At 39.4% G+C, this 14,473-nt stretch overlaps 1 protein-coding gene across 2 annotated transcripts in view; it reads right to left on the reverse strand.

The window, feature by feature from the left end:
* PAX6 (paired box 6) overlaps nucleotides 1-14,473 on the reverse strand; it is a 202,453-nt gene that overhangs the window by 170,933 nt on the left and 17,047 nt on the right. For both annotated transcript variants that reach the window (XM_085884549.1, XM_085884551.1), the window contains exons 6-9: nucleotides 13,378-13,533; nucleotides 12,858-12,940; nucleotides 12,191-12,341; nucleotides 10,310-10,407 (exon numbers count right to left, since the gene is read on the reverse strand). In XM_085884549.1, coding sequence (XP_085740675.1) covers nucleotides 10,310-10,407; nucleotides 12,191-12,341; nucleotides 12,858-12,940; nucleotides 13,378-13,533 — 488 coding nt within the window. The remainder of the gene's footprint in view (nucleotides 1-10,309; nucleotides 10,408-12,190; nucleotides 12,342-12,857; nucleotides 12,941-13,377; nucleotides 13,534-14,473) is intronic.

A 14,473-nucleotide genomic window follows, 5' to 3' on the forward strand; every position in this document is an offset into this window, starting at 1 on the left:
ACTTGCCAAGTTTCAATTTTTTCCTTGGTGCGGTTTCAGAAATACAGAGGACCAACGTTTTTCCATTTTTCCAACATGGCTGCCACACTACATGACCTATGATGTCATAATTATCATTACAACATTCCACATGAGTTGTCGCACCAATGCTGAAAATTTTGTCTCAATCCGACAAGCGGTTACAGAGAAAAACACGAAAGTTCTGTGTGGACAAACAGACATACAGACAAACAAACAAACAAACAAGCAGTCATAGACTGGTACTTCCGAAATCGTCAACTTGACCTCTGACCTTGTCTAATAAAAGCTGTCTCTGGAGAAGGTAGTGACGCAAACCAGAAGTTTCTACGATAATTCTATACAAAACCATCAAAAATCGAATGTTTGACCTCACTGTGACCTTTGACCGATTTTGACCAAAATCTAATCAGCACTTGCAATCACCCTCCTGAATCACGTGGTGTAATTTGACATTGGTAGCTTCTTCCGTTCTCGAGTTATCATTTTTTGGATGTTTGACCTCACTGTGTCCTTGACCTTTGACCGATTTTGACCAAAATCTAATCAGCACTTGCCATCACCCTCCTGAAACACGTGGTGTAATTTGACATTGGTAGCTTCTTGCGTTCTCGAGTTATCTGTACCAAACCATCAAAAATCGAATATTTGACCTCACTGCGACCTTGACCTTTGACCGATTTCGACCAAAATCTAATCAGCACTTTCCATCACCCTCCTGAATCACGTGGTGTAATTTGACATTGGTAGCTTCTTCCGTTCTTGAGTTATCGTGCCTACAAACAAACAAACAAACAAACAAACAAACAAACAGAAACGGAAGTCATCAATATACTTACAAAATCTTTAGATTTCGTAAGTAACAAACGGACCCAAATGTAATACCCTCTCCTTCGGCGAGGGTAAAGATCGACTTTCATTCTACTCTGTCAACGTTCTTTAATTAATTAATCCAATATTTCATATCAACCACAAACATTAATAACTCGCAAATACAACCCGTTGCTTCGCTGACGGGACAATAAAGAGGGGATTGGCGGAGAAAAAGAGGGGGAGAGAGAGAGAGAGAGAGAGAGAGAGAGAGAGAGAGAGAGAGAGAGAGAGAGAGAGAGAGAGAGAGAGAGAGGAGGAGGAATGTGAAGGGTGAGAGGGGGAAGGAGAGGCAGAGAGGATGAAGAAAGGGGAGCTAGGAGGGGAGGTGGGGAGAGCGACACCTCACCAAACGTTACTATTCATTGCAGGAGGGAGGGGTGCATGAGACAGCGACACACACACACACACACACACACACACACACACACACACACACACACACACACACACACACACACACACACACACACACAGCGAGAGAGCGACATTGGCATGGGAGGAGAGTGCTGCATTTTATTAAGAGGGGGGAGCGAGTCAGGAGTGAGAGAGAATGATGGGGGGGGGGAGGAGGAAAAAAAAACAGGTGAGGGGTGGAGGTGAGGTTTGCAAAAAGAATGATATGTTATGCTTGATGACTGAACACGAAAAAAAAAACACGTCAGAGCAGCTGTACACACAACGACACAACAGAGTTTGTAAAGTAATCTGCTGGCACATCTTCAAAACCTTTGATATAATAGTTCCAGGAAATGAGTGGGAAAATGAACCAAAAACAATCATTGAAAACATGGATGTACTGTTCACGTACGACCTTCTGATCACATCAGGCGTGAACATCGAAAACAAAGCGCTATGACCAGATATCATACTTAGGTACAAAGAAGAGAAAAAGGGATTGCTAATTGAGGTTTTACTACAGGTAATTTTGGAATAAACAATGCAGAAATCAAGAAAATGACCAAATACGAAGACCTCAAGAAAAGTGAAAAGATCCGAGAAGCTGAAGAATGCCAAAGTTGAACCAATGATGGCGAAGAACCTCACAGAGATATTAAAAACCATCCCTGGGAATATCACTTCAAACTAACTACAGTTGGAAGCTGTCCTGGGCTCAGTATTGATCCTGAAGAGAGCCCTTGGCACAAAACTTTGAGAACAGAAAACTTCACAGCTTCGTCCGTGAATCGTGACCCCTTACTGAAATAAAGGTGGATACTTTGAGCCTGCCCTGGGAGGACACCATTCCACACTCTGAAACCCACATATGTAGATACCAATCATCGACACACACACACACACACACACACACACACACACACACACACACACACACACACACACACACACACACACACACACACACACACACACACACACACACACACATTGAGACCCAGCAGGTCTCTGTTTTCTCTCCTGAAACCCACCCATATATGCACACAACATGACAGTGGAAATTTCAATACCTGCGAGGGATCCGTTGCAACTTCTGTAACCCGCATATGGAGATAACCAACAACTAAAGCGCGTGCGCGCGCGCACAAACACACACACACACACACACACACACACACACACCAAGTTCCATTATGGTAATAGTTTATATACGTACACACGTGTCAAATACATAAAAACAACAAACACAAAGATTCGTCTTAAACAGAGTTCTTTGAAAGAGGAATTCAAGTGGGAAATGAGCAAAATTCAATTGAAAAAATATATCAAGGCACAGAACATAAAATGTAAATCTATGTTCTTTGCCTTCACAACCAGATCATAGCAAACACGTGATCGGATGGACCTTATGTATCGATGTTGAAGTGAGGGGTGGATTATATTGGAAGATGATCGCACAAAAAGGTTAAACAAAGCGATATCCTGTAAAAATAAAATTGCACATTTTCAGCAGATGAGACACCTTCCGAGACACCAACCGCACGGCACTGTAGGGCCCAACACAGGCGGAAATGTACATCTGTCTAATCGATGTTCCGTTGTGAGCACGGGTACTCTTACCGAAATGGACAGTCAAGCAGCTTGGAGAGTGCTCACCAAGTGGCTCAAGCACTCAAGCAAGCAATCCAACGAAACGGTTGATAAGAAATGGCCCGTTTGGCACGCAAATCGCAACACATTAAACATGCAGTCCTGGAGATGCCCGAAATGTCAAATATGGCCGAATTGGACAAATGAACACTTTTCCAGGAGTCAGAACTGCTTGTAAGTTCGATTCTGGATATATAATTTTGTAATTCTTATTAGTTTACGAGATTCACGTGGTGATCACATGTGCGGAAATTAAATAAAGCCACAAATGCTGATGTCTCCAGGTGTTTATAAGCATTGCAATGTACCCAGCAATTCTCAGCTATGATGAACAGGCATTAAATAATATGAGTGAGGAAAGTGAAAACCATAACTTTATCATTAAGAAATTGTTGAGGCATATTCCAAGTCAAGGCATGGTTGAGCAGGTCAAAAACATGGCAGCTTTAGATCCCAGAGAGGTAAATAATCCATTGGAACCATACTCTGTACAGAGCGTCGGTGCTGCCGAAGCAGTTTCCTTGGCTATTGGGCACAATCCTAGATGGGTCGCCACTCCGACGCAGGATACTCGAATGACTCGATCATCCCCAGCAAGCTGGTACTCATTTTGCCGACCTCGGAAGGATGACAGGCTGAGTCAGCCCCCTGGTGAAGTAATTCAGCGGGCAACGAGGTTTGAACTCAGGACCCTTGGATCCCAAGCCGCCACCCTAACCACTGAGTCAACACCAGGCTAAAAGAGGTAAATTACGCCGTTAATTATCTTCAAAATGGGTGTTTTAATTAACACAAACATCCAATTTTCACTCATGCACTTCCTTGGAGTTTTCTTAGTATGCATGCAAAGTTTCAGGCTGTTAGGTTTTATGGTTTTGGAGTTATGGAGGAGACACACACACATTGCATTTTATTAGTGTCGATATAAAGTTAGTCCCACAAGCTTTCAATGAAGACGGCAGCTGTTAAGGTGTTTTGAATGTTATATTTCGTCAATGACAGGTATTTCTGACAACCTACCTAAACAAACAACAGTTTCTGAAACTGGAGTTCATAGAACACCTTATCCTGCATGGTCTTCAGAAAAAGGACATGGAAAGGGTCTTTGAAACCCTTACTTTGCATATCCGAGTATGATCTATATTTCCTCTGGGCTGCAATTTTGTCTGAATCTCGATGTTCCACAATATTGAGAGTGTGAGTGGCAAATGTGATTGGTCGAGATGCCGTAATATTTTGTTCTAATACTTCTAAACTGAAGGTTTTTGATCATGCCAACAAAGCAATTTGTGTTCTTCAGCGTTCAAGGAAATAATTCATTTGAAATGAAATAAAAATTTTAGCACGGTGTCTGCCAACTCATATCGTACACACCACTCCCAGTTGCCAAGCCAGTATGCACGTGCATATAGGCTATTTTATTTTCAAATTTTACCCTTCTGTGAGCAAATCCACGTTCATTTATTATCCATTGCTGGGGAAACCCCACATTATGAGAAAACTCGCAGCGTGCAACGAGACAAGATTTTCAATTCCATATGCTAGGTATAAACGATCTAGAAGGACTATTTTTTTTAGCACCCAATCGACATTCGTATAACATCATTCCCTCCACCACCGAAGGTGGAAGGAGGTTATGTTTTCACCCCTGTCTGTCTGTCTGTTTGTTTGTTACTTTCAAAAATCTAAGATTTTAAAGCATATACTGGTTGGTCTTGTGCATTAGTCTGTCTGTCTGTCTGTCTGTCTATCGCCTACAGGTCATAATTTTAAACCGATATTCACAAAACTTCACCACCTAGTAGAGTTCATCATAAGCAAGAAGCCTATTCTTTTTGAGGTCAAAAGGTCAATATAGGCCAAAGGTCAACAAATTTGTCAAATTTCTGAAATTATCAATTTTCATCTGATTGACTTGAAATTGGAAGATCAGGTCATTGAATTCAACCAGCCAATTATTTTTGAGGTCAAGATAGACCAAAAAGTCAACACAGGCCAAAGGTCAAGAACTTTGGTGAAATTTCTAAAATCCTCAATTTTCATCCCATTGACTTGAAATTTGAAGAGGATTTGCACATCAACTCACTGAATTCAACGAACAAGTATTTTTCAGGTGAACGTTGGCCAAAAGGTCAATATAGGCCCAAAAAGTCAACATTGGCCGAATTTCTAAAATCGTCAATTTTCATCTGATTGACTTGTAATTTGAAAATGATTTTCATATTCGGTCATTGAATTCAACCACCAATTATTTCTAAGGTCAAATTTGTTTTGTGGATTTTGCAAGTATCATGCTCTGCATCTTTCTTGTTTGTTTGTTTGTGTGTAGGATATCTCAAAAAGTTGTGGACAGATTTGGACGAAGTTTGGTGGGCCGTTTGGGTGTATGACAAGGATGAACTCATTAGATTTAGTGAAGATCCGGATCTGGATCTGGCAACTAGAATTTTTAAAGTGATTCTTCACCATTGGGAGATCGGGCCAAAAACGATATATAGCACGACATCTCAAAAAGTTTTGGACGGATTCGGACAAAACTTGATTGACACGTTGGGTGTGTGAGGTGCAAGAATTTACTCAATTTTGGTGAAGATCCGAATCCAAATCCGAATCTGAGAATTTTTTAATTTTCAAAGTGATTCTTCACCATTGAGAAATGGGGCCAAAAACGATATATAGCATGATATTTAAAAATGTATTGGGCCGATGTCTTCTCGTGGATCAGACATTGTGTAGCAGAGGTATTCGCTCCACCGAGTGCCCTTCTAGTTGCTAATAGTAGATTGTGTGCCGAGTACCACATGTTTTTTCTTTTTTTTCTGCTTGTCGTTATCCTTCAAAATGGCACGTATGAATACAAATGAAGTGGGAAAACTTCTCCTGAAGACTGATAATGATGATGATGATTAAAACATCGATATATATTACACCGAACTGCCAGATGATCATTTATTGCGTTATCTGGCATGGCAGCATATTCTGTTTACAATATAGTCATAGCGAAATATTTTCAATGAGAATATTCATAGTGGCAAAATCTGGTACACCCAAAACTGTGAGTATACTCAGAATCAACAACCACTGAGTTAAAGGCTGTAAAAAAAAATATATATATATATACTTTTTTCGGAAGTTTACCACTGTTGATGCAGCGTCTTTTACACCACTTTCCATTACTTCTTCATACCTGTTGTGTGTGTGTCCTTTATGACAGCCTTAAAAACACTAGGCTTCCTTTTTGGAATGATTTTAAATTTTGTTTGACTGCCAGACAAGTAAACAAAGTAATACAATTACCCTACTCCTTTGTACAACGTAATCATTTTGTTTTTGTGTAATTTTTCAACAATGCATTGTGTAGGTATTATGTACAGAGTGTATGATAAGTCAATACCCGATTTTAAATTGTAGTAACAGCTTTATTTCTTTTCTATTAGTTTGAGATAATGTTAATGAGCACACAAATCCGTTTCCATTCGAAAATTCAACCCATGGTGCTCCCTCAAAGTGAAAAATGAAATTACAAAAACGAGAATCAATACATCTGATGATGATAAAATTTATTACTTCACATTCTTGTGTAAAATGCCCCATTAAGTAACACATGTAACTTCAGTTAATTTCCCAGTAATCTTTGTGGTGGCTGCCACGTCTTCCCCTTTGTGGGACATATTTAATTGGGTGTGAAACACTTGACATGACTCTTATGGAAAAAAAAAAATGAATTTCCTTTCCTACACGTTTCCATTTGAGTGTCCAAAAATAATTTCGTACAGGCTGTTTGGCCAAACAGAGGAAGAAGGAAGTAAGAGGAGGCAAAGCAACCATAGATGCATTAATTTGGCACTGACATGACCAAATAGTGGCACTGACTATCAAATAGAGACGAAAACATTGGATAAATTGCTGACGAAACCAAATGTAAACTCGAAGAGCACGCGGTCGATCTCATATCTCCGCCATGCAATACCTGATCCAGTAGAACATATCGGGCCCAACAACTTTTTGAAATGCCATGGTATACATCGTTTTTGGTCCGTCTCTCAATGGTGAAGAATCACTGAAAAATTAAAAAAAATTCTCATATCCGGATCTGGATTCGTATCTTCATCAAAATCAAATCAATTCGTTCTTGTCAAACACCCAATGTGTCCACCAGGTTTTGTCCGAATCCGTCCACAACTTTTTGAGATATCATGCTATATTCGGTTTTTGGCTCTATTTCGCAATGGTGAAGAATCACTTAAAAAAATTCCAGTAGCTGGATCCAGATCCAGATCTTCACCAAAATCTCATCAGTTTGTCCTTGTCACACACTTAACCTGCCCACCAGATTTCATCTGAATCCGTCCAAAACTTTTTGAGATATCGTGTACACAAACAAATAAACAAACAACCAAGCAGTCATAGACTGGTACTTACGAAATCGTCAACTTGACCTCTGACCTTGTCTAATAAAAGCTGTCTCTCGAGAAGGTAGCGACGCAAACCAGAAGTTTCTACGATGATTCTGTACAAAACCATCAAAAATCGAATGTTTGACCTCACTGTGACCTTGACCTTTGACCGATTTTGACCAAAATCTAATCAGCGCTCGCCACCACCCTCCTGAATCACGTGGTGTAATTTGACATTGGTAGCTTCTTCCGTTCTCGAGTTATCGTGCCTACAAACAAACACACACACAAACAAACACACACACAAACACACAAACAGATGACGGAAGTCATCAATATACTTCCGAAATATTTAGATTTCGTAAGTAACAAACAGACAGGGGTGAAAACATAACTTCCGACCACCTTCGGTGGTGGAAGTAACAAGACTCATTGCTTATACATCACGTGATGCCATTGACATCATTACTAAACTACTACTTGATTTTTGTTTTCATATGGTGATACTATCATGCCATACAAATATCAATTTCTGTTCTTGAACAAAAGCATTGAAAGGTTTAGCATATATAGATCATTTAAGATCTGAGAAACAAACAATAAGATCTCAGGCCATTGTACAAGCTGTGAAGGTGGTTGCTCTAACCCCCATCCACCTTTCCCCTCCCCACCCAGCCGCTCCCTCCCATCTTACCCCTCATTTGTTCTCAGTTACAACTAAAACACGACTTGCAATACTCGATTCCCAGTAGTTTCCAAGCTACAGTTTCTCGAAGTACAATTGGCAATTAAACTAAAATAGTTTTTCTTCAGGGAAATACAATTGCATTTTATTGTAGCATGGCCTAATGAGATAATTTCAAAGAACCATAAAGGAAAAGCTCCCCATTGCATTTTTCTTATTTCAGTGATCTGTGTATAAAACCATCAAAACTACATCTTTAAGTCAAATTTTTTTTTGTAATTTAAAACTAGCCAGCAAGTAAAATCATGATGTAATTATTTATTTTCAGGCATCTATGTCTGCTCTTGTATGACTTCCAAGCTGATAGGTATCAAGGCCATTGTTCTTGTTGGGATTATTATGCTAGTTGTGGCAATTTTTGTGAAACGACTTTTGAAAAAACAAACTGTTCAAAGTTGGCTATGCCAATCTGTACATGTTTATAGCACACCTTTGGAACTTGAACCTAATGGATTTTGTTTTGAATTTTGTCCTGTATTGGTGGTAATCTTGGATTTTGTCAGAAACATAAAACAATCTTCTTTTCCAGAAATAGTAAACTGATCACCATGAAATTTTAAACACCCCTCAAGACAGTATTGAAGTGTGAATTTGAAGCTTCTGCTCTAAAAACTCTGGAATCTCACGATTGGTCGAATATGTTATGTCATCACAAAACACTGACATTTGACAACAGTAGTAGCTTACTATACGTAGTTTGGCCCACTGATGCTGAATGGTCCAGAAAAAGTAACAATTCACATATTGCTTCCTGCTGATGATGGATTTGGGCTTCATTTTCCAGGAAAACACTTTCCCAGAATTCTTTTTCCAAATGGGGCTCGATGTGGGTTGCAGATTTGGACTGCTTCAAAGCTGGCAGCACTGCTCGAAGTTCTAGTTATTATTATTATCACCATTGTCCCATAGTATGGGGTCAGCGGTTCAGAGAGCATGTAAGATTGGCCCAAATCTTTCACAAACCAGCTGGCCAGGGCCTGGTATTGGACTGATTTTGATTTTGGCAGGAATTTGGAATTTGTTCATGGGTGCTGGTAATACTTTGCTTGCTCTTTGAAAGAAAACATGGACTATTTAATGTCAAACAGCAACCATTGTTAGCAGATGGGTCCCCGGTTTAACCTCCATTTGAGTGATGGCGTACTTTGTGACGAAAGACTCTGGCTGTGAAACACCAATCTGACAGTTCATACTCGAGTTGAGGATCAGACCCAGATTAGACAGCTCAATGATAAGTGCACAATTTCTGCCCCATCCTGTCACATTTGGGGGCATCTACATGTGACCTATACAAATTGGGAAAGGAAAGTAGATCAAGAAATAATATTAAGAAATGGAAGCAAGTTGCAGTAATTGGGGGTAAAGGGGATAACATGAGGGGAATATTTGAACAAAGGACTATGGAAAATGGGAGGGGAAGGGAATGTGGTGAAATAATTCACCATTTATGCAAATTAAAATGATATGCGTTTGGTCCTTCACTACATTTAGTAATCAATGGCAATCCACCAATATGGAAGCACCAGCTAAACGGAAATATACTATCAGCACACTCCATGTGTCTCATGAGACACAAAGACCAAAAGTAGAAACAAAAAAAGGACCCAGGTCTAAATGACGTCTTCAACCTTCCAGGCATGGACAGCTTGACATCTCAGGAAGTAAACATCAGCCTTTCATTGGTCATGCAGGTTAAAATCAAAGGAAAAAGGAATGGACAATTTTTTTCATTTAAGTATATCACAGATGTAGTAAAACTTATTGTTCTGTTGTTAGTGAGGTTCATGCACTGACACAGCAGCATCACACAAAGATTACACTGGGTGGTTTGCCACTGCCTTCCGTCGAGGAAATTTAGCCAGGGTGCTGGCATGCAATGGCCTACTCTTTGCAAGGCACACTGTGTGATCTTTAATGTTCACCAGCAGCAAATTCCAACAAAGAGGGACCTGACTCAATGTCCCAACCCACAGACAGTGCACTCACTGAGGTACGCCCAGTCTGAGAAGCACCAATCCGAATTTATTGTCGGGTCAGGAATCAAACTGAGACGACACAGCTCATGTGTGATCCTGCCAGCCCGATGAAAATGAATCTCTGCTGCAAGATATAACTAAGCATCTCGCAAATTTGTCACCTTGTATTCTCTGTGGCTCTAATTTCCCTTTAGTGACATGTTTCTTGAAGCTATCTTTAACACATACAATTGCCATCCATTGTAATTCCTTGCCTGAATAGGAAGGTTATTCGCCATTGTGAAGCTGGGCATTTGGGGAAGACTGCTGTACGCATTCACCAGACCCCCGTCTGTCCGACTCAACATGGGTCCTGAAATCGAAGTGAAAGAGAAAATCATTGCTAATTGAAACTCTTTCTTATTTCCTTACTTTTTAATTGCTGATCCTAAAGTTTAGCTGAATCAATGAGTGAACTTTTGGGTTATTCAGCGATACACATGAAAATGATCTGGATGTGACAGCTGTGAGACTGTGGGTGAAATTAATTGTCGTCTCTCATGACAATTTGGATGAAAAGACCAATTTTTTTCAATATCTGCCATGATTAAATATTCAACAAGAGCAAGAAAGAAACCCCCCACCATACACGAGGGATCCTGCAATCTTTACAAACACAACGTGTATTTGGCCTCCATGCTGGTGATGTTTTTTTGGAAGACTCCCTTCGATTATCTTTCATTCAACTGCCAATTTAAAGGAAAACTAAACTCAAATTGCAAAACCAGGCAATTACCAAATCCAATCATTAAAATTTTCACTTTAAATTGTATAAAAAAAATGCACCATCAAGCATAAAATACAAAGTACCAGCAGTTTAATTACTGCAGTAATTTCTGTGAATGCAACCATTTATCGTTTTCGGGGTCCCTGATTATCTGTGAAAAGTATTTGCAGCCAATCACACGAGTTTCACGGACAATCAGGGGCAAGGCATAGCTGCCTCATAATACATCACTCAGAACTTCATTAAGTTGACTAACCTGCTTAATTGTGTGTTTTTACATGTGAATGTAATGTCAAAAATTGATAATGATAACAATATTGGCTGTGTAGCATTCCCGTCTGAGTATGACATGTCGTGATGCTCAGAACTGAGGGTCAAATCTCACTTTCATCAATGCGTCATTGCCTTCCCTTATAAATACACTACATACATACATACCAGTATTCTTTCAGTTCAAGATACATACTGTACATACCAATACATATATAAAGACATATTTATGAGGGTTGTTCAAAAAGTTCTAAAAACAAGATACAATAGTCCAAGATATTCCTAGCCTATTATTTCAGGACAAAAATATGTGTAAATAGAGAGTTCATGGAACATCTTACTCCACACAGTCTTGAGAAACAAGGACATGGGCAGGATCTGCGAGCTGAAAATTTGATTGGTCGTGATGACGTAAAATACCATATTTTGTCCAAGTACTGCTAAAGGGAAGGGTTTTGAAAGTGCAAAAAGGTCTTTTGTGTTCTATAGTGTTCAAGTATATAAAGAAATTGAAATAAAGATTTTAAAGATTATAGAAAAACAAATTTTCAGAAGTTCACTGCTGTTGATGCAACATCTTTTACACCACCTTATTTAACACATTACATTAGTTCTTCATGCCTGTTGTTTATGTCCTTTATGACATCCTTAAAAACAGTTAGTTTCCTGTTTGGAAGGATTTTTAATTTTGTTTGACTGCCGGACAGGTAGACAGTAAAAAATTATCTCACTCCTCTCTGCACATGTGCGATCGGGACAAATTCAGAGCCAAAATAAAGTAAAACTACAGATTCCTTTTCTGATTCCTGTTCCGATTTATGTTCAAAATACAACATTCAGTTGAAATTAAGTTATTCCTCGATCATGAACTGATGTTGGTGGACAGACAGACAAACAGACAGAAGTAAACCAATTGCTTAACCCCACGTTTCGCTTTGCGTACGTGGGGTAAAGAGTAAGAAAATATATAAATGTATATTTTTTGGCATGACTTGGTCTTGGACTTGGAGTATTCTCATACTTTTATTGGTGTTTATTGGACTATTATGAGTAGATAATTTGTATAACTTTTTGAACACCCCATGAACATACTGTTTACCTGTCGTGGATGGTTGAGGGATAGGTTGGTACACAGTTGGAGTAAAGCTGCTGTTGATGGGGATGTGGTTTGAGCCATTGGCCGTCTGTCGCCGCTGGTTTCTCAGCTTCTCTTCACGTCTCCATTTTGCTCGTCGGTTGGAAAACCAAACCTGTCCCAGAGCATACATTGCACACAATGATGTTGTGACATATGGGCTTACCGGGCCCTGGCCAGGGGTCCCAACAAGACAACGGCCCCATTATTAGGAGCCCTGTATAAAAGGAGAATTTTCTTAGACTGGAACTTTTTTGCTTCTGGCTTCACTTGCTTTCTAAAGACTGCTTATGGCCACTCAAGGCAACTTACTTTTTGTCGTTGAAACCTTTTACCTTCATAAAATTAATCTCTCATATTAAATGTCTGAAGTAAAGTAAAATAATTGGTGTCTGTTTATTAAATTCTGCTCTCAGGGAAGATGCTTCGGAGGGGCCCCATAATTCATGAAACAAGGCCTGGAGCCCCCAAACATGTTACAGCATCCCTGATTGCACAAGCTATATATTATTATTATTATTATTATTATTATTATTATTAGTAATATTATTACGATGAGAATAATCTGGCATGACATGTACAAAAATATGAGGAAATAAAAAAGGCAAGATGGAAAATGTTCAAAATGCACCTGGATGCGTGCCTCAGGAAGGTCTATTTTAGAAGCCAGTCGTTCCCTTGCAAACACGTCTGGGTAGTGTGTCCGTTCAAACTCTGTGTGAATATCACAAAGATGTCACATAGTTTTAATGTGGACGTACACATCATCTTTTATGGATATTCGAAAATGACCAATAGAATAAAGAATGTTCTGGTATTAAATGCAAAATGTACATTTATCATCACATGCAGAGCAACAACATGATCAGACGATGGACAAATCAACAAATTTCATGGAATTTATACCTGGAATCCCAGCGTCATGAGTGAAGTTCTCAGATGGGAATGCCAAACTTTTTTCTTGATGAGAAATGCATTAATTTGCTAAAAGTAGCTAATATCAAATGTTTATCCAAATTTCAGTTAATTAAAAATGAAATGATGATTACCGATTCCCCTGTAAGAAAGGCAGCACATTTGGTATGCTTCTATGCTGTTGCATAACCTCGATGATAAAAAAAACTCATTGCTGCCACTCGTGTGAAACGCACCCTTCTCAAGCGCCTCAATCTGCTCCTGCGTAAAGGATGTCCGGTTCCGCTGCAATTTCCGCTTGAGTTGAAGACGCATTTGTGCATCTTCTGAGTCTTCACTCGCAGAATTGCTTAAACTGTTGTCCAAGCTTCCCTCGTGCGACATGCTACCGTCTGTGGACATCATCAAGACTTAGAGAGAGTTGGCTGGAGCATACATTTCACGTGTGTTAACCTTTCAATGTTATTTGTCAAATTGCTTCTTATATATTGTGTTCAGCTTGCATTCAGGAAGAAAGTGTTGAGATACAGGTGAAGATCTTAATCAATGATCAAAAGTTAATAATCCCATAAAATCAGTTGTTGAAACCCTTATTTTCCATATACTTTTTTTCTGGAAGAATTTCCTTTGAAAAAAAAACATATAAAATACATACCATTTAACCCAACAATCACCATACTGTATGTGTGCTTCTAACAGGCTGTGATCTTACCTGATAATCCCTCATTTGGTCATATGCATAGTTCAAAGGTTGGTAGGATACCTTAGAGGTATGCGCACTTCGCCCTTCAGCTGTTTTAGCATGAATTTGAATCTCGGCCGAGCTATGAACTTTCACCTTCGTGTTTCACATTAGGGGCGAGGCATCAATGTGTGCACCATCCATTGCAAGGACGTTAAGCCGAAGGACCTGTTTGCTCACACTGGTCGTTGGTTGAAGTTAAAGATCTAACGCTGTCTTTCAAAAAGCGTAGGTAAGTTATTCACGACACACTGAACAAATTTCAAATTCCTGAATGCCGAGAAGGCAACGGCAAACCATCCAGCATAACCCTTCGCAAGAGATTGCTTCAGTGGCACCGACACTCTGACAATCGTAAAATGATGATGACGATGACGATGATGATGATGATGATGATGATGATGATGATGATGATTCAAAAACTTGACAAGATTTAAAAAATAGCTTAAAGTGGATGATCAAAAGTCTTTGGAATAGAAAAACACAACATAAAAAAAGAAGTAAATTTTCACCGTAACTAGTGGGTGTAATCATCTCGAGCCAGTTTAGGGAAGGAAAGCAAAATTCCTGGGTGTGGCCTACCTACTTCC

Source organism: Eptatretus burgeri, chromosome 6 (genome assembly GCF_056783735.1).
Source record: "Eptatretus burgeri isolate ZD-2024b chromosome 6, Ebu_testis_v1, whole genome shotgun sequence".
In the NCBI taxonomy this organism is placed as follows: Eukaryota; Metazoa; Chordata; class Myxini; order Myxiniformes; family Myxinidae; genus Eptatretus; species Eptatretus burgeri.